Below are 13,967 nucleotides of genomic sequence, written 5' to 3'. Positions count from 1 at the left end.
TTGTTGTCACCATCAGCATCTTTATCATCATCATCGTGCTTTTTAGATTTGAATAAATTATTTAAAATCAGTGAATGCTGAGAATAAGCATTCACTGACGCATGAGGTAAAAAAACAAAAAAACAATTTAGATAAACAACTAAGAACCCAAAATGAATGGGAAATTCATACCAATTATAACTTATTTATTTGTTATTTTTCAAGAAATGCAGTCATTTATTACATTTCAAAAACTCTTGATGGAATAAATTCAAGTATCCTTATTTTTAATTCACAAGAAGATATTAGTTTTTTTCCCCAAACAATAAACATATAAGAAATATAGAATGCTGCCCATTTCCCCTTTTCATGATTTTTCCAAATGTGGGTCATAATCTGCTGGAAATTGGAGCCTAAATGAATTAAACTGGTTGCAAAACACTTTTTGTTGTAAAACCAATTAGATGAAACAATTAATTTGCAAAAATTTCTAAATATCTAGAGCTTTAATAAAATACTCTGTGACAACTTGATCATTGCTTTGCAGAGATGATTAGTCCTGATGTTTTTGGACATTCTTTTTTGGCAAAATAATGAAAGACAGCCTCTTCAAATATGCAAACAGCAAGTCTGTCTTTTAAAACATGTCCAGCAGCTACTTGTCGCCATCTCCAGCTCCTGATCCTCCACTCAACGATTTGATGAAATTGTAGATCCTCCTGCTGTAGGGGACGAAATCTTCCTTATAAACGATGATGGTTTTGGAGTGAGCAGTTTCGTAGACATGCTTGTTGGGATTTTCTGGCTCTTCGAATTTTTGGTTCACTGAGATGTGGGGAGAAATAGTCAATGAGACAGTAGAAAACCATCTCTTGGAAGTCACTGGCAGTTGTTACCCTTTCTTTAAATGCAACAAATAAACAGATAACTACAGACGAATTACTTGTTTAGTATTCATTGGTGTTACTGACCAATATTTGAACAGATAGCTATCATAGAATCACTGTAAACCGACAATATCTTAAAATCAGATGAATTCTCACTGAAGTTCTCAGTGCCGTCTTTTAAAGCTAATTATCCATCAGAACGCTAAAGGGAACAGTTAAGAAAAGTTATCCAATAAGGCAAATTAGTTTGACTTTACTAAAATGAAAAATCGTCACAGATGATAAGTAACATCTCGTCTAATCGGGATTCTGTCTCCTTGGTGATTTTCCGCTCGGTTTACTCACCTACTGGATCGTCCAAACGACCTGTATATTTTAAAAAAGCGTAGGATCCTAATATTGTCCAGACCCCCAGAGCGTAAACTGCGGACACTCTGTAATTCCACTTAATCGGGTCTTTGATAGTCATTTCGAGACTAAAAAACCGGAGGCTTTTAAATGTTTAACTGTCTGTGAATCTTCAGGTTAAACGTTCAGGAAGCCGCCATGACACCTCTTTCTCTATTTTAGTGGTTGGTTTGGAGTTGCATTACCGCCACCTGCTGGTTCATAAAGCCTATTACAGTAAACTTTACGTTGCTTTAATATTTGGCGTTACTTTTTAGTGAGAAATACAGCTTCTTCTTTTTTTAAAAAAATTGACTTTAAAATAAAATAAAATGAACAAAACTTTGAGACTAATTAAAATAAGATGTTGTACTTAATAATTGTTCAATTGGTATCCACTAATTAAAACTTGTTAAAACTAGCAGAAGTGGCAGAAATAAATATTCTGGAACACAAATTATTATATCTTTTATAATACAGAATAGTTAAACACGTTTTATACCATTGGTTTTGAATCTTTTACACACAAAATAAGGAATAATACCTTGTGAAAAAATATGATATGCTTGAGTTCCATTTCAAATACAAATGCAGATCAAAAAGTAGTTTAATGTAAAAGCAACAACGACAATAATAGTCCTGATATAATAATAAAAAAGTACATTAATATTAATAATGTAGCTTAGAATAAATGTCCGGTGTTCAGCAATATCAAAATCTGAAGAAGAGCCTCGACTCCTTTGCTGCTGCGTTCCTTCAGGTCAGTCAGAACCGACTCGTCTCTCTGATTTATCTTCCTTCTGCCTACGATGCGAGGGCTGAAGGTCAGAGCTGTCACCTGATTTGCCTTGTGGCTTCTCTGAAACTCTCCACCCACATGTTAGACCAACACCGACTATTGCTGAAACTCTAACTGTCAGACTTCTGTTTTGTTTCTGTCTTGAGTCCATTAGAAAAAACAGGGAGAGTTTTTTAAACGAGTCCAAGACATGAGTTCTTTCAATGGTTTCAAAATTCTTCTTATCCGTAGCAAACTCCAATGGAAATCATGCCTATTTCATCGCTGAGATGATATTTTATCCCGTTCTCCCTGCAAACACGTCTAATAATACTTTTGTCCCATTTGTGGTTTCTAAGAAAAACAAAAACAGAACGGAAGTTAAAATTAGCTTTACTAAAATCACTGATACCACCACATAAAATCAGAGCCTGGCCCAATTCTGTCTGCAGAGATCTGGAGACTGGGCTGTTCCACCACATCTCAGATCCCTCCAAACGAGCCGAGCCGCTGGGAACAATCTCACCAGCAAGGTAAAACAGATAAAAAGGCATATTATTTTAAATACAAAGCAGTAATACAAATATACAAATGCCTGAGTCAGTTTTTTCAGCAACACTCCTGGAGAGCATATATGTAAAAATAATCCTGTATGGATTATAGAAAAGTCACTACAAATTTAGATCTGAACAAATTATGTTTTCAACTTTTTAGTTTTGCTTTGTTTTATGATCATTTCACCCTGAAAAGTAAAAATTGATCTAAATAATTAGAAGCCCTCAGCCAGTATAATATGCACATAAAAGTCTGACTTGCACTGTGTTATGGGACCCATATGGGCTCACTAATGGGCCCTCTTGAACCAGCAGGACTGTAAACTGTGAAAGTTCCTGGTTACATTTGGTTCTGAAACATCTTTAAATTCGGGGGCTCCTGGAGCAACAGGAGGAGGATTCATTGCCTGATTTTGACTCAAACTCTGCCTCCCAGAGAAAACCTAATAAAACATGTTTCAGGAGCCACCTGACTCATCCAGCAGGTGAACATTTTGGTCATAAATGATGAAAACATTTCATCTTTTAACTCAGAAGTTCAAATTTCCATCAGTTCTGATTGAACGTCAGGATTTTTCTCTAATTTTTCATCCACCAATCTCTCAAGAATGTGGGTCTGAATCCAAACTTGCCAGGACAAATTATACCTGACAGATAATATTTAGCTGCTGGGTAAGAGTTCAAATGGCACTCAGTCACGATTCCTTCGAATTAATAATTCTCAGATGGGTCTGGGATGGAAAACATTATTATGGAGGCGAAGGAGAGTGACAGCTTCATGGTGGATGGATAAAACTCCGCCTGAGTTCAATACAGCCAGGATCATTTGATTTGTCCTAAATTAACAAACTGTGTTGAAACATCCTGTCACAGAAAAATGTATTCAGATTTCAGACAAGTTGGAGCAACAGATCCAGAGTATCAGACTGGGATAAGGCCTGGATATTGATCCTATTGTTTATGGTTTATTTTATTTTTTATTGTTTTTAACTGGGAACAAACAGCATCAGTGACATTAGCAAGAGTTAAAGTAATGTAATAAACTCAAAGCTTCTCTTGATGTTAAGCTTTAATTTTGAACTCCTCCCTGGTTCTGGTTCATTGGATGGTTAAAACGTTTAGATGAGATTTACAAAGCTTGTTAAATTTGTTCTAATCAAAGTTTGTGCAGTTTTCTATTTCTTAAACTAAATGAAAGTTTTTGGTCATTAGCTTTAGCAGAAGAAACAAAGCAATGAGTTACACTGTTGGCTGAAACTGGATCAGGATTGTTTCATGAATTATTGCTCCATCTCTGTGAAATCTGACAGATTTTCTATCAGAGACTCATCTGAAGGTCGCTTGCTTTACCCTGCACCACAGCCGTGACCCCAAACCTTTCAGGGAAAATCTCCTGTGGACTGAAGAGATAAAAGATTGAAATTCTGTTTGTTTTTCTGTTTGGTTTTTCTTCATGTTCTGTCTTGATATTACAGCTGTACCAGGAGCTGTATGTCTTCATGTCCCAGGTTTGCTTAAAACAGGTCAATCTGAAGGTGGAATCCTTGTTGTGTGATTGATTCATTAAATCAAAACTCCCTCTAGCATCAGAGCAGACAGGCCACTTTGTTTTATCAGGAGCCTGTTTCTGTGTGACCTTCAGTCATTTGGATTGCTTGAGCTCGTTTGCCCAGCGTTTGCATGTGTCTGAGGTAATGCACAGTGTTGCGTTTAATGCAGGTGGATGTTTTACTGCGTTAAAACTGAGGATTCCAGTATCACTCCACCAACAACACCACACAGGACACTGTGGGTCGGGAGCCTTTACAGATCCTCAAAGATGCTAGAGAGGAGCCCCGCAGGGAGTGTCCTAGTCAAAGTCTGGACTTAAGCAGTTCATTCATGTTTAAAATCCAGCCTTCCTGAATAAAACCACTTCAGCAAAGCAGACTGGCCAACATCCCTCCACAGAGGTCCACCACAACGAGCCTGAACAAGGAGAGACTGAAGCGACGTTTTCCTGAAGAACTGAGGAGAAAACGGATTCGTTTGACCGCTGGAGATGATCACCATTCCTAATAAAACCCTGCAATAAGTGGACACAGACAATGGATGGATGAGCACACTCTTTACAACTCCGTGTGCAAATGACACAATGTCTGTTACACCTTCAAGTATCCACTGGTTCCAACGCCAAACCTGAAGACCGAATGTGACACAACTCATCTACAAGGCAACTTCTCTGATGCCAAACTGAATCTTTTCAATCTAAATCAAACTATTCTGTTGCTTTTGAATGTAAAATAATTTTTTGTATTTATTATTGAGAAATTGGAATGTATTGTATAGAAATGTTTTTGCTAGCTTCACCGAGAAGAACAAAAGCAAACCTGAACAGTGCTGTGAAAAAAACTGAGCTCAGCTCGCCTCACTGCTTCTCCAAAGCCAAAAACATACAAACTTTTTTCTCCCCTTTCTCCCAAACTGCGGCTCTGATTCTGTCCTTAAAGACTTTTAAAAGGAAGACTCCATTTCATCTTCAAAACCTCAAACAAGCTCTTAACCTCAAACAAATAGAAGCCATTTAAAAGCAGTACAAGCTCATTGTCTGATCACTTTCATCAACTTCTGCTCTTTATTTCAGCCTGGGGCCATTATTTTCCTGCTCAGCCTGCCACAGGCTGCAGCACCGACCCCCCAGCCTCCAGCCTCTGTTGAAACTTGTCGACTGAAGCTGTGAGTCACAGAAAGTTAATACAAAAACTCTGAAGGTGCATGTGGGTCCCAGGAGCTGCAAGTCGTTTCCACGGAGAACCTGGACATCCCGTCTTCATTCCCTGATCTGGTCAGCGAAGAGGAGCCGGACGGGAAAACGCTGCAGAAATGATCTAACAGGTAAACGCAAACACAGGTTTTTTAATGTAATAACAGGTGATTTTGTTACGTAAAATCCCTGAAAGCATCGGATCAGTGAGGCGTGTTTTCACCTGAGTGAGTTCTGCTTTTAACAGATTATTCATTAGCAAAAAATATATAAATAAAAATCAGGAAAGATGGATAGAAAGTTTAAATTACAACCAAGCACAAGTTAAAGTGAATGTGAGGTTTTATAGGAAACTTAAGCAGGAAGTTAATGTTATTATAATAATATAAGAAACTTTACTGTTATAAAACAGTAAAGTCATTTACTGTTTTATAAATGACTTTATAAAACAGTAAAAACAATCACTGATTTTAGCACAAAGTTAAAAACCAAAAATAAATGACATAAAGTTGAATGTTGCAGAAACAAACAGAAACTGAATTAAAGGGATCATTATTGTATTTATGATCAGTTTTATAAAACTGAACAAGTTGTATTTTGTAATGTAAAGTTAAATGTGACAAGTCGTAGTTTCTGTGTTTCTATACAGAATCTGAACCTGCTTGGAGAAATGAATCAGTGGTGGCGTACAAACATGTTTATATTTAAATATTTTTACTTTGTTATATTTTTAAGGAAAACAGAATGAAACTTATAGGTTTAAAAAAATGTTCACTAATAACATCTCAGGCAAAAATTACCTTCAGGATGTCAAAAGATCTCATCATAAACTTTAATAAACTTATTCTTTAATAAACCAAATCTATAAAAAAAACTATTAAAGTTTAGTTCAGGTTTTAAAAATAATCTAAAAAATAAATAAATATTTTATTCTTCAAAATTTAAGTAGAAAAATGTCAACACTGAACATTTTTAGGACAACTAAGGAAAAATGGGATTCAGATGGTGTTCATACTAAAATCAGGACAGAACTTTAAATTTAACTTTAAAATCAGCTGCATTGTTAAAACACTAAAAATCTGAGTTAAATAAGATTTTGTCTTTGAAAGCAACTCTGTCATAATTTTCCATTAAAAGCAATTAATGTCAGAAATGCAATACAAACATTTAATTATTTATAGATGCTGTAAAAAAAAATACTTTAAAATATACAAATTAATAATTAAATAAAGTACAAGAACATAAAAATGAGCTCCAAATACACGCTTTACTTTAAATAGTCTAATTATTTATTAGTTAGTTAGTTATTAGTTGGTGTTTATGTGGTTGCAAAAAGTCAGAAAAATTATATGAAATGACATACATTTAATATAATTAAATTATTTGTATGTGATTTTTTTTTGTTGCACAATAACAATTGTCTCAGAAAACGGTAACAAAAAAAGTTGGAGTTTTTGGCCCTGCTGGGGGATCCTGAGACCCTCAGCAGAAATTAAACTAAGTAACAAAAATTATGTTGGTTAAAAATATTTATGCCATGATTTCTTTTTTGTTTTTTAAACACCACTTAATATTAAATTAAAGCCGTTTAAAATCTGTTGGTGCTCCTTGTTTCCCTGACTAACTGATTAATAGAAATGTAAGGATGATTTTGAGGAATCATATTTTGACTTCAGTCATCGGCTCTAACAGGCAGCAAACCCTGATTGGTGGAAAGTAACAGGATGAGAGAAAATATAAGTTTAATTATAAAAACACCTGAAATGAACACCTGCCTGAAGATATATTTTTAATTGTCATGTATAACCAGAGTAAATACCTGATACTTTCCTTTAGACATGGCTGAAACCTCACACCTGCTCTCTCTGGGCAGATTCCTTTGTTCAGCAGAGTCACATTAATCAGCCCCACCTGTCTGAAAGTCTTCAGGTTAAAGCTTTAAATCAATCATGACGCCTTGATGAAAAAAAAAGTTACATGGCCTCAGAAAAGTATGAATCGCCTCAGGTGGTAATAACACCTGAGCTCAGCATTATGAACATTTTCCATTTTTGTACTCTGAACTCTGCTTTGCAAAGTAAAGTGTGATTTATTTCCAGCTGCTGGATGGACAAGGTGACCGCAGAGAAAGTGGTGAGCTCAGGTGGAGGAGCTGCAGCCAGCAGCAGCTCAGGTGGTGAGTGAAATTATGACACAACCTCATAACTCATCACGTAAATTATACTGAGGTTGATCACATATAAGGTTATTTAATGGTATTTTAAGGATGTCATTTAAAAGAGGGAGAAATTAAATAAGTTTCATAAATTTGTATTTTTGCAGGTTTGATACAATCTGGTTATGTCAGAAACTAATATTAAAACAGATGTTGGATTTAAATACTCACTGTTGGGGTTTTTTTCTACAGTGGTCAAAAAATCAGTGACAACCTGTGGAGTTACATCACAGAGTAAGTTTTGCTGTTTTCGCACCTGAAAATCCAACATGGCTGCTGCACATTGGGAACATGTCAGTATTGTAGTGACAGTTTTGTTTTTAGTTCTTTGTGTCATTATATCCTAAACTGTATCAAGCTAAATATATTGGAACCATGTTCCTCTTAGGTTTTGTGCATGAAATACATTATTATTATGTTGTGTTAATGATAGTAACACCGTTACACTGAGTTCAGTGTCTTTCCGTCATGAAACTCGAAAATATTTGGATGTTATTCCCAAATGAAGAGACAACGGAAAATGAAAAACACACTAGTATTCTTCTACTTACTTACTTACATATTCATGATGTTCAGAGCATGTTGTATTGTTGTATTAAGATATTAAAAGTAAGTAATTGGAAGATAAAAAGAAATGGATTTAAGTTTTAAGTTGTAAAACCAAACATGTAAAACCAGAAAAACAACGATAAATATATGTCAGTGCTAATCAGACTTCTCATCATTCATTCCAGTAAAAACTAAACATAATCTAGTTTTTTCATTTTTAATTGAATAAGAAAAAAATAATTAGCCAGCAGCAGAAATAAGTGCATGTAATAAATGGTTCTGTTATCAGAGTGGAGGATCTGCAGGTTTACAGTAATAAAACCTGTTAAGACATGCGGTTTGGGAAGGTTTCCAAATAAAAAACTCAAACATTATTGCTCACTTTACAGATGATATATGAACTTTGCCAGTTCAGTCTTGCAAATTAAAATGGGTTTCAGGAATCTCATGTTTTCCATCCAATGTTCCCTCCAGGAATTTTACTTTGATAAAAACAGGGAAAGAAATCTGGTATTTTCTGATTTCTCTCCTTTTTTGCTTTCAGGTGATTTTTCTTTCAGCTCCGGTGGCTCAGGTGGAAAAGCTGCAGCAGGAGGATCGGAGGGTACGAGCAGCTCAGTTCTGATCAAATCTAGCAGTTCTGGAGCCGGAAACGTACGCGTCACCACCGTAGGAACTTCCTCTGCCCAGTCCTCAGGTCAGAGGTCAGGGACCTCAGGGACCTCAGGGGCCACTGTGGCCTCAGGGAGAGGAGAGCGGTCTAAAGAGGCCGGAGGAGCAGGAGGAGCAGGAGGAGCAGGAGGAGGGTCCTCTAGCATGTCCTACAGTTTTGGAAGTGGAAGCAGAGAAACTAAAAAAGAAGGGGGTCTTGGTGCTGTGACCGTTTCCACGGTGACCAAAAGCAGCTACACATCAGGAGGGTCCAGAGAAGGGAAGAAGGGCTCGTCATCCTCTGGCATTACGTACTCACTTCCTCCAAAGGAGAGGAAGAGTGTGACCACCATGGCAGCTGCTCTGTCAGACGTCTTTGACGGTTCGTCTCAGGTCACGTCTTCTACTGTTTGCAGTTTCAATGCAGGGCGAGTTTTCATTTGATCCTTCTTGTGCTTCAGAAAGCTCCGATTCTTCCCTGGAGTACACCAGGAAGGAGTATGGTATGTGAATTTCCTGTCAGGTATAACTGATCTCAGTTTATAATGCTTCATGATGCTGATCTTGGTTTGATTTTGCAGGGAGTTCAACTGCAACTTCAACTTCAGCCACTAGGGGGAGAACTCAAAGCAGAGGTGCACTAATGACCTTTAAACTAAGGCTTTATTCCCACAGTTTTGCAATTAATTTTAAATAATCAGCCTTAGGTAATTGTCAGAGTTGACACCTATTAAACACAGCACATAACACAGGAAAGACAAGAGAAAGTTAGATTCTTAATACTCGCGAGGAGAACAGGCAGAGATGTGCTTTCAGTTACAAATCTCCTATCGCTCTGAAAGCACATTTGCCTGCCCCTCTCTTTTTATTGTCTTTAGGATCCCTAATCACAGAGAGCGCTGTAACTCTAAAGGGAGGGGGAAAGACACTTCATCACACAGTCACAGCGCCAAGATTATCACTAACTAACAACACAATCAATCTAGCACTAGCTTATCCAGTTCCTGACCCAGGATCAAGCAGGACAAGTTGTGAATCTTCACGGCGATGGTTTTATAGCTATCTAAGAGGTCAAAGCAGGCCGTTCTGAGAAGAGCTGCTGTCACTGCTCTTCTTCAGAAAGGCCTCCTCTGAGGAAGGAAACGATTGGTTAACAATATAGAAACAAGTCACAGAACATATGATTAAACTAGAATAAGTAAGACTACATAATCTAAGAACATAGTAAAGATATAACAAATAGTTGATAATAATACAATTTACCCAACAGTAATAGAGAAATAATTACTTTTCTTTGTTTTTAGAGAGTGAGATCAGAGCCAGGCTTCAAAGTGCTTCACCTCCAGCCAGATGTGAGTCCTTCACTGATTTGTCTTCTCACCTCTAAACATCCAACCTGAAGCTCTTCACCTTTTTGGTCCTTTCGATCAGATTTAAAACCCAGTCATGACACAGTTCCTGGTGTTTTGTTTCTCTCAGGGACGGAGCTGGATGATGTGAAGCGCCTGCTGAGGGGAAACCGCTCCACCAGCACCAGCCCCACCCAGTCCCCCAACAACACACTGCCCATCCCCAAGAAGGCCAGTGTGGAAGCCAAGGCCACATCTGAGGGCTCCTCAGGTCCCATCGGTCAGCTGCAGAGGAACATTCATCTGTGCTGAGCTTCAGAAAAGCGTTTCATCCATTCACTGTGTTTTTGTGTTCTGTTGTAGATCAGTACGGCAGCGTTTGGTCAGGAGACGTGAGCAGTAGATATTACAGCACCAACCCCAACAACTACACCGCTACCTCCCACCTTTACCCGTCAGGTCAGTCACAGAAACTCACAGATATGTTCATTTTAACTGTGTATTAAAGAAACCAAACAGGATGCAAAATGTTAACTTTCCCATTTAAAACACACATTATAAACCCTCCAGACCTCCAGAGTTTATTCCTTAGTTCCTACTTAGGAATAAATTCTTGGAAGTTAAAGGTTTTTCCCCAAATGTGGAAAAACCTTTAACAGGAACTTTACAGGAACTTCTGAGTGTTTTCTGAACTTTCTAGAACTTATAAGGTGTTTTTATGAAATTTTCAGGATAATTGCATGTGACGTTCCATATCCTTCTGTGCCACTTTGTGGGAATTTTCCAATTATTTTCCTGATTTTTACAGGAGGATTTGTTTGTGTTTTGGTGGTATTTTTACATTATGTGGATACCAAAACTTAAAATTTACAGAACATGTAACTGTATTTTTCTATTGTTCTATTTTTGTCTTCTTTGCTTTTGTTTTAAATTTATTTTGTTTGCATATAACTTTGTTTATCCTTTTATTACACTACGTTCATTGAAGTCAAATCAAATCAAACAGACTACTTACAACTGTCTTTTTAACAAATAAAACCTTTCCTGGAACTTACACAAAAATTATATAAATTGGTGGAATCGCCCTTTTAGTGACATGTGAGTCCCAGGAAAACACTTTCTAAGTTCCAGGAATGGCACCGTTTGTACCAGAAAGCTACCTTGAAAGTTTCCAGGAAGTACCCTGTAACTCCAGTACATATAAAAGATGTGATCACTAAGAGATGCAAGATAAGATTTATTTTGTAATAGTGACTAAAAATGATAAAGAAAGAAAATTGTAAAAGTGATCAAATATGATCCAGATAATCTTTCCTAACAATCAAAAGTTTTCTTGCAAGATTTTGACAATGGTCATTTAGCAAAACTCGACAATTTTGCATCTTACAAAACAGGAGTCAGTGAGTTTGCTTTTTAACAAATAAAACTTTCAATGTTCATAAAGAAAACCAAACAAATTTAAAAGTTATAGCAAACTCATGAAAATTTGTTTTCTGTCAGAAATTTACTCATTCATACAAAACAATTGATGTCATTTAAATAACATGATTCACAGTGAAATTACAGAAACGCTTCCGTCTGAGCTGCTGATCAAAAAAATAATAATTTTAGCTGCTGGTGGTTTAACTTAGAAATATTTGAAGGTTTGATTGTCCAGGCTGCCACCTGTGACAGATGGACAAACCGGTCTGTTGTGTTCTGCCAGGTGCCGGAGTCCAGAACAACCTGACTCTCGGCTCTCCCTCTGTGAACGCTGGACAAGCTGTCAGCGGCTCCGGTTAGCCTCGGCCACTCCTTTGTAAAAGGTTTTCTGCTGTCATTACCTTCACATTTTCACTGCATGTTGGGTTCTCTGTTGCAGTGCCAGCATACGGTGTGCAGAATAACCTGACCAGTCCAACGGTCCTCTCACCCGCTGGTGCCGGCTCACAGATAGGTAAACCACTGATCCCAGCATTTTCACATTTCATGATGATCTGCTCAACTATAAAACTCTGCTCATACTGTAATGTTATGTAACATGTTTTGGTCTGGTTGCAGTTTATGGCGTCCAGAAAAATGTGTCTGGACTAACTGCACCCACAGGTGAGGAGGCAGAAAATGTTCCCAGACTTTATCATTCTTTTTAGAAATTTGAAATTTCTGTCATCACTTGACCATTGACTACTACCAAAATGCAAGGTTATAAATGAAGTTGCCTTGTGTCTCATAGTGAGACCCAGCAGTCCCACCAGTTATGAGGCCTCAGGGAAAGACTTCAACTTTGTGCTGATAGAGAAGGAGAACGCTCCCATCAAGAAGGAGACGGAGCGGCTGGTCATGGCCAAAGACACCGGGAAGCAGTTTGTGTCCACTGGGCCTGCCACTTACTCAGGTTTTAACTACACTATACCTCTGACAGAAACAATCAAATTCAAATTCTGCAAATGCTTATTTAGATTTATTTACACATTTGTCTGAAGGAGTCTAATTACAGATGTGATCATTGGGAACATCTGGTCTTGTAGGCACTTACTCTGAGGACTCGCTGAAGAGGGAGAAACAGAAACTTTTGTCCAGCGCAGTGGATGAAGGAACTGATGCCAAATGTAAAACTTTTGAGTGTTAGAGTTGTCATCCTTAATTGTTTTGTGAAGTCATAAATTGATGTTTGTTTTAAATATTATTACTGTAGCTTCAACCTTGAAATCTACCACAAAAGACAAAGCAACCTATGCAGGTACCATTTATTGAGTTATTATGAAAACATGGACATTATGCTGTTCTGATGTACTGGTTAGCATCAGCAGCTAGCTGCTAAACTCACACCTGGCTGTTTGTTTCTCAGAGATCCGTAAAGACGAGTTGGGTTTTGGGTTCTGCTCCTGCTGCAGCTGGTGGAAGTGGCTGCTGGCCCTCGTCTGCACCCTGCTGCTCCTCCTGGGGCTCCTCTTCGGACTCATCACTTTGGGTAAGAGACAAAAATCCAGAGGAAAATAAAAGATTCTTTTTTGAAAAGTGAGCTGATCACCCAGGACCCAGTCCCAGACCTGACTGTGTCAGTACCTTGCAGAACCTCACGGTGATTTACCAAGAGGCAGTTCCTTTGGTGAAGGCCTGATCAGCTGGTCTTCTGTCATAACGCCTGGATAAAGGATCGGGTTGGTTATTCAAAGTTTGAGCTGGGGATCCTGAAATCATATTGAGTCAAACTTAATCAGTCTCATTCTGACTGGAGAAAAAAAATCTACAGACATTTAAGTGAGAGTTCAGCTAAATAGGAGCAAACCTAAGATTCCCTGGAGAGATTATTGGATCTTTTGTTAACCTTTTGGGCCTATGAACCATCTTGGATAAGAGATAGAAGAATTGATGAATGACAATATATTTTTGTCTTACCTTCAGCAGGCAGCAGTCATAGGAATCTATTTGATAAAGCAATTATCTGGAAAACAAATAAATTCTATCTATAAGCACCAGGTCATCATCTTTGGTGCAATTTCTAAATGTTTGTTCCCAGGCGAGGAGGTGAGACGTCTGAAGAACCGTGTTGATGCTCTGGAAACCGCCCCTGGCAGTGCATCAACCAGCCGCCTGAGGTCTTCCTCCGGCATCAACATCATCGACCCGCCTGACTCAGCATACATTGAAAGAACCTCTTCTGGTTCCACCCTCACCCGCTCCGATAATTCAATCAACCTCGGGCCTGGAGGAGGCACAGGAACCGGACCAGGACAGGACAACACCGCCCTGCAGAGGACCGTTCAGCAGCTGCTCAGGACCGAACTACAATCAAATGCTATGAGAGGTGTGGAAACAAAGCCCCAGGATTTAACACACACACACACACACACACACACACACACACACACACACACACACACACACACACACAC

At 38.1% G+C, this 13,967-nt stretch overlaps 1 protein-coding gene and 1 long non-coding RNA gene across 2 annotated transcripts in view; one reads left to right on the top strand and one right to left on the bottom strand.

The window, feature by feature from the left end:
• Positions 1–153: 153 nt before the first annotated feature.
• Positions 154–1,454, bottom strand: LOC103143894 (uncharacterized). The gene is made up of 2 exons (XR_476851.2): positions 1,212–1,454; positions 154–804 (listed from the first exon to the last, which is right to left on the bottom strand). It is a non-coding gene; the product is annotated as an uncharacterized LOC103143894 (long non-coding RNA).
• A 3,836-nt stretch (positions 1,455–5,290) lies between these two features.
• The window catches only part of col17a1a (collagen, type XVII, alpha 1a), an 18,543-nt gene continuing 9,866 nt past the window's right edge, over positions 5,291–13,967 (top strand). The window contains exons 1-17 of the mRNA XM_007560635.2: positions 5,291–5,459; positions 7,428–7,504; positions 7,736–7,777; positions 8,637–9,125; positions 9,205–9,246; positions 9,325–9,378; positions 10,048–10,095; positions 10,223–10,372; positions 10,456–10,551; positions 11,798–11,869; positions 11,954–12,028; positions 12,133–12,177; positions 12,305–12,466; positions 12,600–12,680; positions 12,767–12,811; positions 12,920–13,042; positions 13,592–13,879. Coding sequence (XP_007560697.2) covers positions 7,435–7,504; positions 7,736–7,777; positions 8,637–9,125; positions 9,205–9,246; positions 9,325–9,378; positions 10,048–10,095; positions 10,223–10,372; positions 10,456–10,551; positions 11,798–11,869; positions 11,954–12,028; positions 12,133–12,177; positions 12,305–12,466; positions 12,600–12,680; positions 12,767–12,811; positions 12,920–13,042; positions 13,592–13,879 — 1,882 coding nt within the window. The 5' untranslated portion in view covers positions 5,291–5,459; positions 7,428–7,434. The remainder of the gene's footprint in view (positions 5,460–7,427; positions 7,505–7,735; positions 7,778–8,636; positions 9,126–9,204; positions 9,247–9,324; positions 9,379–10,047; positions 10,096–10,222; positions 10,373–10,455; positions 10,552–11,797; positions 11,870–11,953; positions 12,029–12,132; positions 12,178–12,304; positions 12,467–12,599; positions 12,681–12,766; positions 12,812–12,919; positions 13,043–13,591; positions 13,880–13,967) is intronic.

This window comes from Poecilia formosa, unplaced genomic scaffold (assembly GCF_000485575.1).
Source record: "Poecilia formosa unplaced genomic scaffold, Poecilia_formosa-5.1.2 Scaffold117, whole genome shotgun sequence".
Classification (NCBI taxonomy): domain Eukaryota; kingdom Metazoa; phylum Chordata; class Actinopteri; order Cyprinodontiformes; family Poeciliidae; genus Poecilia; species Poecilia formosa.
Note: the sequence above shows the minus strand (reverse complement) of the source record. Positions and strands in the feature narration are given on the sequence as shown.